General features: G+C 41.1%; 1 protein-coding gene across 18 annotated transcripts in view; it reads right to left on the bottom strand.

Moving 5' to 3' along the window:
* Positions 1-12,961, bottom strand: part of GSAP (gamma-secretase activating protein) — a 220,991-nt gene that overhangs the window by 23,539 nt on the left and 184,491 nt on the right. For all 18 annotated transcript variants that reach the window (XM_084977406.1, XM_084977413.1, XM_084977410.1 and 15 more), the window contains 3 exons: positions 12,250-12,319; positions 11,619-11,701; positions 7,919-7,972 (listed from right to left, as the gene is read on the bottom strand). In XM_084977406.1, the coding sequence (XP_084833532.1) occupies positions 7,919-7,972; positions 11,619-11,701; positions 12,250-12,319 (207 nt within the window). The remainder of the gene's footprint in view (positions 1-7,918; positions 7,973-11,618; positions 11,702-12,249; positions 12,320-12,961) is intronic.

The raw sequence follows: 12,961 nt of genomic DNA, 5'->3' as shown, positions 1-12,961 counted from the left end.
ATCTAGGTTCTAAAACGCCAACTTACAGTTAAATAAGGAACACTGGTAGCCAAAAGCTGCAGAAATATTTTAATATAATGTGTTGTTCAGAGAGGTCATTGGGCTGGATGTTATGATGCAGATATTGAGAGAGTACTGAGAAAAAGTTAGTGGAATGTATCATTACTTAGTATTTACTAAATAAGTGAATGTAACGTTTTCTGTTATGAAAATTCAGGAGATCATTGTAAATTGGAAGGTCTAGTTGGAAGCCTGGGAAAGAGATAAAACCCCGAGGGTGAACATGGTAGGTGAAGGGTGAAGAGAGAATGTTCCTAGTGGGGTTCTTAGGAAGGGAGCAAAGATTGAGAGACTGGAATGTGGATTGTGGGTTTAGAGCAGAGACAGAGCTTGAGAGACAGCAGAGAAAATAACCCACAGCACTGCATTCTTTGTGGTGAAGCTACCTGCCTCGAGGGTGTGGCGCCCAACCTCAGCAACCACCTGGGTCCCATTCTCTAAAATCCTCAGTGGTGTGGGCTGTGAGCTGAGCCTGTGAGTTTTAGATGGCCCCCAGGCAAGCCTAACATTCAGCCCAGGCTGAGAACACAGCTTGAGCATGTCCAGGTAATCCCAGCCTCCCTCCCTCCCTCCAAGATTCTCATCAATCTACATCTCTTGGTTTAAAGGCTGATGACGAACCAGGTGTCTGAAGATTTGCAGTGGGGCTGTGAATTAACAGGAGACAGGGTTAGAGAGGTGAGGACCAGTCTTCAAAGGATCTCAAATGCCAGAGTAACAGCAGCATGCTCATTAACCCAGGGAAAAAAAGAAGCTCTCAGGTAAAAAGCAGTTGTAACATAGTATTCGGGGAAGAGGGCACGAGAGCTACACAATCTCACACTACCTGCAACCCTGGAGTACAGAAACCACTCCTTTCAGTCAGCTAGCCCTTCCTGAGCACCAGATTCAACTTCATTCATTCCTGAGCAAAAGTCAAAGCCACAAGAGTCCAGGAAGCACACTGCCAGCTACTTGAAAGTAGCTTATAAAGTTTTAAAATACATAAACATGCTTTAGAAGAAAAACACCCATGAATTTAACTACTTCTGGGAGACTCTGCTGTTAGTCCAAATCCTCAAGGAATGGCCCAGAAGCATTTTCCTGCACAAAGAGGAGTTTTAAATTTTGATTTTAAAGGAAGGAAAATTATTCCAAGTCTCTTCTTGAGAACTAATCTAATTTTGACTCTTAGGATAACATGAAATAATTACCAAATGTAACCCATCGCAACAATTAATTGAACAAAAGGACCAACCTGTTACATGAAGGTACTGTTTCCCATTTATGTGGGAAATAATTTCGATTTTTTCTTTCCTTAAAAAGGAAGAAAGAAAAGCCCTGTGGTACTTACTGATTCATCTGCAAATTACTGCCAGGAAAAAAAGCATCTGCCTTTCATTTCTAAAAGGCCACTGGCTTTGATCCTACATCTGCTGATGAACTAGTATCTTCTTTTACAGAAGAGGAAGCCAACACAGACAGAACCTTCCGCTTTCACGCCAGGGCTCAACTAGCATCAGTCCAACTTGGCACTTAAGTGGATCCCATCTCAGTACCAGCTTTTACTTGTAACCCAAAGAAACACAGTGACCCACTACCTCCAACAAAGACAGAATAAAATAGAAATATATATGTGTCCATACAACTAGCAAGGTACCATACTAAGCCAAAATGCTCTAAACAAGGCCACCCATACAGAGGACCAGTGACTGGAACTCCTGAGGCTTTCCACTAAGGGGACTGCTGCTGTAAGTGCAAGTTCTCCCATTTATACATGGAATTACTCCTTCTTCCCAACATTATTTTTAAACAAACAAACAAACAAAAAACTCTTCTTTGCAGATTAGCCTTTTTTTTTTTTTTGGCTTTTTACAGCCACATTTGCGGCACATGAAAGTTCCCAGGCTAGGGGTGGCATCGGAGCTACGGCTGCCAGCCACAGCCACAGCAACACAGGATCCAAGCAAGGCCAGGGATTGAAGCCCCAGCTTCATGGATACTAGTCAAGTTCCTTACCACTGTGCCAAAATGGGGACTCCCCCATTAGCCATTTTTAATGGGATGTATTTTAATGTAATATATTAAATGCATTTAGGGCTCTAAATTCTTCCTTCTCAAAAATCAGCATATATCCTGAGAAAGCTCATGCTAAAATAGTTCCCTTCTCTCAACCTTAAAATTAAATGTTACATCTTCAACCAAACTATGAGTAAGAACAGCACGGCCTAGGGGCTGCTAGGGGAGAAGTAAAGTCAAGAATCCTTGAGCCTGGGTCTATTCCTCAGTTTCATCACCTGGGAATGAGGCAGGAGATAGATGGGTCCCAGGCTGAGCAACTGGAATCTGTCCCCTGTGGACAGACACTTCAAGATAAAGATAATGGCAGGAGCAAGGAGGAGCTGAGTCCTGCTTGGATAAAAGATAAAGAGACCACATATTTCTCATTCTTGAGGTCAAGGAGACCTCCTGAACTCACATGCACAGAAAGGTTCCTCGGGGGTCAGAGAAGGGATGGGGCAACAGACCATAGTACATTCTTTCAACTTTCCAGAAACCTTCATGCTAGAATCCATCTTGACGTAGAGATACATGCACACACAGGGGAGGGCCCCCAGCCAGGCCAAATGTGGACTCAAGGCCAGACAAAGCAAGGTGACTGGCCAGGAGAAGCCCAGAAGGACCACCCCATAGAAGTGATTTAAACCACCTCCAAAGCACATGGCACTCTCACTCTCTCTCTCTCTGTCTATCTGCCTGTCTGTCTCTCTTTCTGAGCCCACACACGCTTTCTCTGCACATATCTTCTATCCTAATAAACACTTTTCTTGCCTCACTACTCTCAGTCTCTTTTCTGGATTTTTTTCTCCAAAGAGACAAGGACTGGGGACCCACATCAGGCCTGCCGGTCCAGCGGTTAGGATTTGGTGCTCTCACCCCACAGCCACCTGAGATCGGAGGAAGTAAACTGAAGGGACTCTCATCTCTACAGATGTGACAGGGATGCATTTACCAGCCTGACCCACTGGCTCTATAAATAGTGTTTCTTTGTAACATCACAAAATTACATTTTTACAATATTAACTACACTTGCTTATATAACTCACTGTCCCCAAAAATATGCTGTATAGGAAATACTCATATTTTTTCTCTACAACTGTCTATTCATAGAATATTTCACTCCTGGTCACCAAATGTGTGGGGTTTTTTCTCCACATCTATCAATTCTTTAAGGCCAGCAGAGTGTGCTACCATTACCTGGAGGTAGTGTCAGACCCACAGGTTGAAGGCTCAGTCCCACAAGACTGCCCCCCATTTCAGATGCTAATGGCAACTCCAGGTTGTTACCTGTGATTCTGACTGACTGACTATAAACGAGAGGTTCCCAGGACCCCTTTTATGGGTCCTTTAATTTGTTTCAGTGGCTCACAGAATTTGGGAATACAGTTTGCATACTATACGCCAGTTGATTATAAAAGGATACAACTAATAAACTACTACTGATAGATTAAAAAAAAAACTAAAAATAAAGAAAAATTTAAAAAAATAAAAAATAAAAGGATACAACGGAGTAATAGCCAGATGGAAGAGACGCTCAGGGCGAGGCGCATGTGGGAATGGGCTCTGAGCTTCCATTCTCTCTTCAGGTGCAGCTCCCCTACCCAGGCACCTCCATATGTTCAACCACCTTGGAAGGTCTCCCAAACCGGTCAGTTAGGGTTCCTTAAGGAGGATCCATTACAGAAGCATCGTTGAATAAGTAACTGGCCATTGGTGACTGAACTCTTATCTCCAACCACTCTAACCTTAGAAAATGGTGGTAGAGGACAGAAAGTTCCAACCCTCTAATAACATGGTTGGCTCTGCTGGCAACCTGCCCCCACCCTTAGGTGCTTTCCAAAAGTCACATCATTAACAAACTCAGGTGTGGTTGAAAGGGGCTTGTTAGGAATAATAGAAGACATTCTTTTCACCTTTGTGCTCTGGAGCTATTTTAGGAACTGGGAACAAACACTAAGCATTATAATAAAAGACGTCCCTGTAGCTCTTATCACGTAGGAAATTACAAGGACTTTAGGAGCTCTGTGCCAGGAACCGTGGATGAAGACCAAACATGTATTTCCAGCTATATTACAATATCACGTATGTACAAACGAAACTTTGGAAAGTCAATTGACATTTCCCACGTAATCAGCTGACATTTCCCACATACCAGCATTCTGGTAATGCTACGCTGCTGTCAAAGCAATAGTTCCAATTTTTAAAAATGGTAAGCTGTTAAGATTGTGATGCTGTTGATACACTGGATCGCTAAGAGACTTTTTATTTCAGTGATGGTGGCCATTTGTATTGGGAGGGTCAAGGGAAAAAAGGGTCTTTTGTGTTTCACTAAGCATTTAATTATACTCATTCCCAATTAAAACAGTATTTTTAAAACACTTTTTAAATGTTTAAGAGAAGCATAATTCAGTGAACATGTCTCTGAATGGAGAACAGCCCATGTGACCACCACCCTCTTCCCTAATTTCTCAGAGGCATCTAGACAGCAACAGTCACTGCAGCGTCGTCTTCACATGGAGTGGCCATAACTGGGAAAGGACTTGAAGTCTTTCTCCTTCCCAGTTTCTGGGTCAGACAGTTAATAATTACTATACAAACTATTAAATTAAAGGTTCCTTACTTTACAAAATGAAGCTAAAGATGCCTGGCTTAAAAAATACTTTAATAAAAATACTCCCTTTGAGGCATGCTTATTCAACTTTTATCTTGATAGTCAAGTAAGCTATCGTTTCTATTTTTCTTCTTAATCACTACATGGCTTCCTGCGGAAGGGATAAAATCATTCCTATTAGGAAGGCCTTTCTTGATGACATTCCTTGTAAGGCAAGGATCTTGTTTCAATATACTTTCTGTTTCATTTTAAAAAATTCTTTTGGAAACCATTCTATACAGTGAGGAAGGCTTTTGTCTTTCAGGTGATAAACTGGTGAAACCAGTTCAATTCAATGTTCACAGAGCAAACACTTGTAAAGTACTCCAGTTCACACTAAAGTTATTTGCAGAGAGAGAAGGAGAGTTCTTGTCTAGTGGCATTTTGCCCTTCCCTCTCCAGACTCCTTATCAGGGCAGTCATCTTCCAAGCAGGATGGAAGCTAGTGTGGTCAGAGCAGACAGGGGTGCCGTGGGCCTCGTGGCAAGTCTGGCAGCGAGCATACCTTTGAAAGGTAACATGGGATTCAGGTCAGGGGTGCTCAGAACCAGCTCCTATCCGGTAAACTGCGAGAACAGTCACATAACTAGGGCCGGGAGGGAGGAAGAGTAGGTGGGATGTGCCAATGCAACCAGATTCGTTGCAACATAATTAAGTTGGGAATTGGGGTAGAAGTAGGTCAAAGGCAGCTGCTTATAGTGAGGGGTGTTATGCAAGCAGAGATGGGGAAACAAATGAGAGCTTTCAGGGCCAGGTATCCTCTGAACTGAAGGTACTGATTAGTGATGGGGTATGGGGAATGGAGGGTGCTGGCTACACCAGACCCAGTTCCACCTTCTCCGGAGCCCAAGGCAAATCTCAGCAGCATTCCTCTGCCTTCCCTGATGAATCGTGTCTGCAGGGAGAGGATAAGAAAATGTCTACAGCTCAAACTTGTCCTAGGTAACTCTCCCCACCAGCATGTAAATACATGTGGAGGTGCTGCAGAGCTCCCAAGCATGTTTGGGAACAGTTAATGGTAAAAACTCTCTGCAGAGCCAGTGCTAAATAAAGATAATTAGGGAAGAAGAGAAAAAAGTGAGGAGAAAGCAAAGTAAATATCAAAGAAGAAAAAAACATGGACTACATAAAAACATATCATTTTACATACACACACAAATAGAAAAGACAAAAATAAAAAATCGGAGAATGCAAAAATAAGCTATTTGCTTCCTAAGCAGAGGCAAATTGTATTCTTAGAATAAGCCAATGGGAAAAAGCGGTTCAGCGATAATGCACCTGACTAGTATCCATGAGGATACAGGTTTGATCCCTGGCCCTACTAATGGGTTAAGGATCCAGTGGCATTGCTGCAAGCTGCGGTGTAGGTCGCAGACACGGCTCAGATCTGGTGCTGTGGCTGCCTCGACTCCTAGCCTGGGAACTTTCAGATGCTGCAGGTGCCTCCCTAAAAAAAAATAACAATGATGACGGTAAGGTTAGAGTAAAACATACACTCACAAATCCCTTGTAACAGTGTAAATTATTACAACGCCTTTGGAATATCAATTTGGCAATAAGAATCAAAGGCTATAAAAATTGTCATACCTTTTCACCCAATAACACTCCTGGGCATTTAACCTTGGGGAATAAATCACACACACACACACACACACACACACACAAACTACATAAAAATATTCATTGCAACATTACTTTTAACAGCAAAAAAAATTTTAGTGAGGGCTAAAAACAAAATAAATATCTCAAAACAGAAAAAAATGTAAGACAGGGCGACACAATGGAATCCTATGGAGTCATTAGAAATCATAATTATGAAAATTATGAAGTTTATGTACCGACATGAAAATATGTATGATGTATTATAATTCATAATCTTTGGTAAATATCTCTACTGGGTAAAATACACATACTTATAACACAGACCAAGACGAAATGGGGCAAACAGACAATGTGTTAGGAACTTCAGAATTTGGGGTGACATTGCTTTCTTTTTAAAATTTCTTTTACTGATTTATTGTGTGTCCATTAAACACATTATGGGTTTGTTGGACTAGTGGTAAAAGCAGAAACAATGAAATGAAAGGATGGAGGCCCTTAGTAAGAATCTTTCAAGCTATTAATCGAACATTTCTCTTCCCTACTTCTCCCTGCTTTTGCAGACCTTCCCAGGTGTCTAACAGTGCTGCCTAGAAACATCATTTGTCCATCTCCCCCTCAAGGACCCTTCTTAGGACCAAACCCCAGAACTCCCAGGGCATCACCATGACCTCAAACGCCCACAGCTTTCCCTCAGCTGCCCAGGCCTGGCCTGGCCTTCCTGGATCAGAAGAATCACATGTAAATAGTAAAAGGCAGCAGCACCCCGAGCTGCCTGCTGCCAAAAGCTGAGATTTCCCAGCACACACTAAGCTATAATTAACAGGAAGCAATGCCAAGAACAACAAAGGAGCTTCAAGGAAACTGTGCTAAAATACTCCGCAGTTTTTAACTACATACACATTCTTTTCTACTCAGCCACTCCACCCAGCCCTCCCTATTGTGCTCAGAAACTCTGAAACCACCAGACTGCAGAGAGCCACGAACAAACGAATGACGAGTGAATGCTGCCGCCGCCGCCGCCACCGCACAGGCAGGAAAGAGGTGCCAACGAGACCAGAGACAGCCCTGACAGGTCACTCTTGAGAAAGAAGAGCTGTTCTCAGAAGCAGAAGGAAGTTAGGTAATCCCAGGCCAGGTTACTTAATGGTTTTGGGATTGTGTGTGTGTGTGTTGGGGGTAACAACACACGTGAAGTTAAAAAAACAAAAAAACAAAAAAAACAGCTCCCAGGTCCTCTAAAGAAAATTTACAAGAACTCCTCCAGGGTAGACTTGTTTGAGGCACAGTGGAACGTATGACTTCTAGATGCTTCAAATCAAGCCTTATAGTTCTCTGGCTTCTAAAACCTCCCTCTTCAAAGAGCATTCCTAAGAATTGCCCTGACATCATCCTTAGTGACCACTACCAGGGAAGGATTTCCTAGACAACGAGCCCTACCCTCACTCCATCCTCTTCTGACACTGTACAATCCCTCTGGAACCACCGCAGCACTCGGGGCAGGTGACCGCAGAGGTCAGCAAGGAAGCCACTCAGGTCTGTGCTTTTTGTCCCTTGCTATAAACTTACCTTCATAAGAGGCAATGGGATCTCTTCTGTCACAAGGGTTATTCCAGGAATTTCCTAGGGTGGGGGAAAAACAGACACATCACTGCTAAATGTATCAACTACCACCAGCCCGAGCCTTCAGGAAGTGTTTTCTGCACAGACAGAAGCTGAGGGCAGCTTCCAGTTTGCTAACCTCTACTTTAAATAAACCTTGGGGTTTATAAATAACGATGAACACAGCCTATCTCTTGCCTTGGGAAGGGAAATATTCTGAAAGTTAAGATTATAATAGTTGACAGTGTCACTAAAGGCAAGGATAAGACTATTATTATGAAATATAGAGCAAATAATGTATTATTTACACATTTTCATTTAAGAACAAAGGAAGCAAATTATATTTGCACCATGAAATATAATAATAGGGTGTAAACTTTCCTTTTTTTTTTTTTTTTTTTTTGGCTTTTTGCCATTTATTGGGCCGCTCTCGTGGCATATGGAGTTCCCAGGCTAGGGGTCTAATCGGAGCTGTAGTCACCAGCTGACACCAGAGCCACAGCAATGAGGGATCCGAGCCGCGTCTGCAACCTAAACCACAGCTCACAGCAACGCCAGATCGTTAACCCACTGAGCAAGGCCAGGGATCAAACCTGCAACCTCATGGTTCCTAGTCGGTTTCGTTAACCACCAAGCCACGAACTCCTTTTTTTTTTTTAACTCCTTCCTCCATCTTCTCTTTCACTTAAATGTATTATAGTTGGTCCCTAATGGCTTTTTTGACTTTGGTAGAAAATTGTTTTACACCTCATCTTCCACCATGATTTCAGAAATAAGAGATCCCCTAAATTAGAGTCTATGCCACATGATCATCATGGCAGATGTGAAAGATACAGTTCATATCAGAAATCCAAATTATAACATTCTGCTAACTAGTGAGCATTAAAATAAAATTAGAAATGTAAATAAAAACATAAATTTCTGAGTTCCCGTCATGGCTCAGCAGAAGCAAATCTGACTAGTATCCATGAGGATGCAGGTTCGATTCCCAGCCTTGCTCAGTGAATTAAGGATCTGGAGCAGCTGTGAGCTGTGGTGTATGTAGGTCACAGACATGGCTTGGATCTGGCGTGGCCATGGCTGTGGTGTAGGCCAACGGCTACAGCTCCAATTTGACCCCTAGCCTGGGAACCTCCATATGCCATGGGTGCGGCCCTAAAAACACAAAAATAAAACACTCCTCTCATTATAAAAAGAAAAAAATTCCAAAATTGCCATTTATTTGGTTATTTTGAAAAGTATGTTTCCATGTTAATTAGGTATATTAACCTCTCAACTAGTCAATTCCTCTTTCTTAAAAAAAAAAAGGTAGATGATAAATATGAGAAAATAATTTAGAAGGTACTACGTAGAAATAAAATCAGGTATTTGTTTTGTTTTTTTTTTCAGAAAATTAACATTTTTTAACAATCATTGCAAATTTACTATGTGCCATATACATTTCTAAGCATTTTACATGTGCAATATCTTTTTTTTAATTACTCAAATGAATTTATCACATCTGTAGTTGTATAATGATCATAACAATCCAATTTCACAGGATTTCCATCAGGTATTTGTTTAGAAGTTAAATGTCCTGGATTTTACTGACATGCAATATTCCTGTGAAAACCAACATCACAGGGATGGAGAAATAAATTTCCAGGACATTTCAAGCAACTGAGTTCTCCGCTGTGACAGGAGAAAGCCTGTGATAAAAATCAATGTGTGTTTCTCTTACGGAAATTTCCCTACAGCTTTAGGTTATAAATAGCATCTTAAAATAGGTATAATAAGGCTTACTGTCTGCAAAGCATAATTCAGAATTATCTGTGTGAGAGCACCAAATTTTCTAGTATCTTAAATCCAATTCCACTATTTACAGAAATAATGTCTCCATACAGACTATGAAATTAATGTTTTCTATTGTGACAAGTATTTATTAAGGATATAGCATTAAGAACATTTGAAGATTAGAGAAAAGTAAATGATTTACATCATTGCTAAAGATAATCACGGAATCATAGAATTTCAGGATTAGGTGAGACCTTTAAGGTAACCTGGTCCAACTACAAAGTTTAAAGCCCAGTGGTAAACCCTAACGCCAGCTCCATACGCAGTGGTTATAACTTTCGGGTTTTTTATATTGCACTTTGAGTAGGACTTTCTGATGTCACTCTCTACGTCCGCACGGTTCCTCTGCCCCAGAGAGTCAGGGGAAATGCAGATGTGAAGAACTGCCTATCAGGTTGACACTCTCACACAACATCCAACTAACACCTGCATCATCTTTGAACACAACCCTGGGAACTAGAGGTCCTGTCCCAGCCTCCCAGACACTGAACACAGGACAGCGATGGCCAGGGTTGGGTGGTGAGGGGAGGAAGCTGAAATGCGCATTTCCCGCCTCTGGGGAGGGGGTGGGGGGGTAGGGGTTAACCTGCAAACTTCCTGCCACATTACCGCAGAGTCTGCAAGTATATTCACAAGCGTTCTTCAAACAGTGAGGGCCTGGAGGAGAAACAAGCTCAGATCTTTCCCTTATAATTTTACAGTGAGGCATGAAAGTTTAATAACTCTAACAGTGAGAGACCGAAAGGGCCTTTGGAAAAACACTTCCATTGTGCATACCAAAAATTTAGGAATTAATGAAAACACACTTGATGTGCCATTTTTTTAAGGACTGTATTTAAATAGCCTAAAAACAAAATGGGGGAGTTCCCTGGTAGCCTAGTGGGTTAAGGATCAGGCCTTGTCACTGCAGTGGTGCAGGTTCGATCACTGGCCCGGGAATATCTGCATGCTGTGGGTGCAGCCAAAACCAGAGATATATGTCATAAAATAAATATATAGTTATAAAATAAATATTTTATGTATAAAATTAAAAAAAGGAGAAATGTTAAAATTTATCCAAGTACTTATTTTCCTGTGTCTGTGTTCCCTGAATTAAATTTATTTTTCTAAATGCTTTTTGGATACAAATGCCTGCCTCGAGACTGAGCACACAGTAGTTCTAACATCTCAGTATGCAAGGAAGAGAGGCAGAAACTTTTTCAAGGTTTTCACTTTCCAACAAAGCTCAGCTTACTGAACCACGTTCAAGAGAAAATGAATAATGTTTTCTCTTGAAACATCTCTTCCCAATTAAAAGGAAGGGAGTCTGGACCAACAGGAAGAAAAGGTTGGACTGAGTGAATTTGCTTAAGATTATTGACTTTTACTGTTCTTGCAGCTCTAGAGTTATCACAGATTTTCTTTCTAAAGCTGGGGGGAAAGGTCATGAAGGTGCTAATCTACTAAGTAAATAGAATGGCTCAGAACAGCAGTGGTCCAGCCATTCCTCCTTTAAAAAAAACTCTAAGAAATATTTTCACCCCCTAAAAAATGTAAAAATGAAAAAATGTAAAAACGAAAACCATTTGTAGATGATAGAGGTTGAATTCTGCTTGGACACAGGAAGAATAACACACATGCTGTGCCTTCTCCTTCGGTTCTACGGCTTTATGGAAAGATCTTTGGCCAAGAGCAAGGATTCACTGTTATTTTTTCTGCTGAAAAACTTCAACTCAGATTCTTATGAGTCCAAATAGAAGTGAACACACAACTTTGGTTACTGTGACAGGGATGCGCCACAGTAACCACTGTGAATTAATTTTAATTACATAAGGAGTATAACGTGTTAACTTACTGCATCCCAGGTGAGCAGTGAGGAATATGGCAGGAGTGTATCCATGTTACTTGTCTCGGGATAGATGCTCCAATATGAAGATGCTGAGTAAATTTGGAGGGGGGAGGGAAACAGTTTAATAGGAAGAATAAGGCAGTAGACACTGTAATTCACTGAAACAAGCAAACGAACAAAAGTTTTCATTGCCTTACCCTTCATCCTCAAAAGGCAAATCATTATGGCTCTAACTGCTGATTAAAATGTTCAGGATCTACTTTTTACGATGCAATTAATTTCCCCCCAAATTATTTGGCACTTACATCTATCCTAGTGACATTACACCACTTGACACAGAACCAGCCAACACAATACTGAGCTACGAAAGTTACCGAAAAAAAAAAAAAAAAACCACTAATAAGGTTATAGAATCAAGATCATATCTTATATCTCATCGGTCTCAGAACAGCCTCAGCTTCTTCCAAAACCACAAGAGAATAAAACTTAATTAGCTGCTGACTACAATAGAAAAAAAAAAAAAAAAAAAAAAAAAGGAGGCTCCTAACCAGCATTTTGACAGATTGAGGTATTATCAATTTACTAATTTCCCGCAAGCAAAAAGGTCAACTTCACATGCACCATCAGCAACACCTACCAATTATAAACTCCTGAATGAGGTCAAATGAATGGCAAGCAGAGATGTTCTCAGAAATCCATTGAATAATCTTTAAAAATAAGAAGACAGCTCTGTTGGTATTTAGATCTGCACCCTGCCCCCACCACCAAAGAAGTACAAAATATACATGAATCTTTAAAAATTGTATCTCTCTTTTCTAGCTGCCTAAGAATACACTCATTTCTACACTATCTTCAAGATAACATAACGCAAGGCTGTGTGGGTAAAGCAGTGCTATAAATGAGGTCTTTCTCATACATCATTTTAATAAATGCCCTTGGCTGGGATCCCAGTAAACCTTCAACCTAACCTTTGTTTTTGCTAGAGTAGGACATTACAGCAAAGTAGCTGTGTGAAGTGCTGTGAGAAACGGATGAAAAGCAAACCAAACCACTGAGCATGGAGGCAGCAGACCTGGGTTGGAATTCCAGCTCAGTCACACCATTAAATTGTTGTGAGCATGGCTATGCTATCCTCCCAAGGAAAGTACAATCCCTGTTATATCAACAATTCTCTCAAGCTCTGTTAACTACCCGTACCTGCTGCAGGAATGAAACTCCTTGTTCCCAGCTTTGGAATTGATGGCTTGCCTAGCCATAGAGCACTCTCACATTTCTGCTCCTACCAATAAGTTTTTCTTATTTCCAAACCTTCCAAACCTATTCATGCCAGTTGTACTTATTTTCACAAT

The sequence above is a fragment of the Sus scrofa genome, chromosome 9 (genome assembly GCF_054392235.1).
Source record: "Sus scrofa isolate SSC_HxYL_T2T_F1_AM1 chromosome 9, Sscrofa_HxYL_maternal_Yorkshire_Landrace_v2.0, whole genome shotgun sequence".
Classification (NCBI taxonomy): domain Eukaryota; kingdom Metazoa; phylum Chordata; class Mammalia; order Artiodactyla; family Suidae; genus Sus; species Sus scrofa.
Note: the sequence above shows the minus strand (reverse complement) of the source record. Positions and strands in the feature narration are given on the sequence as shown.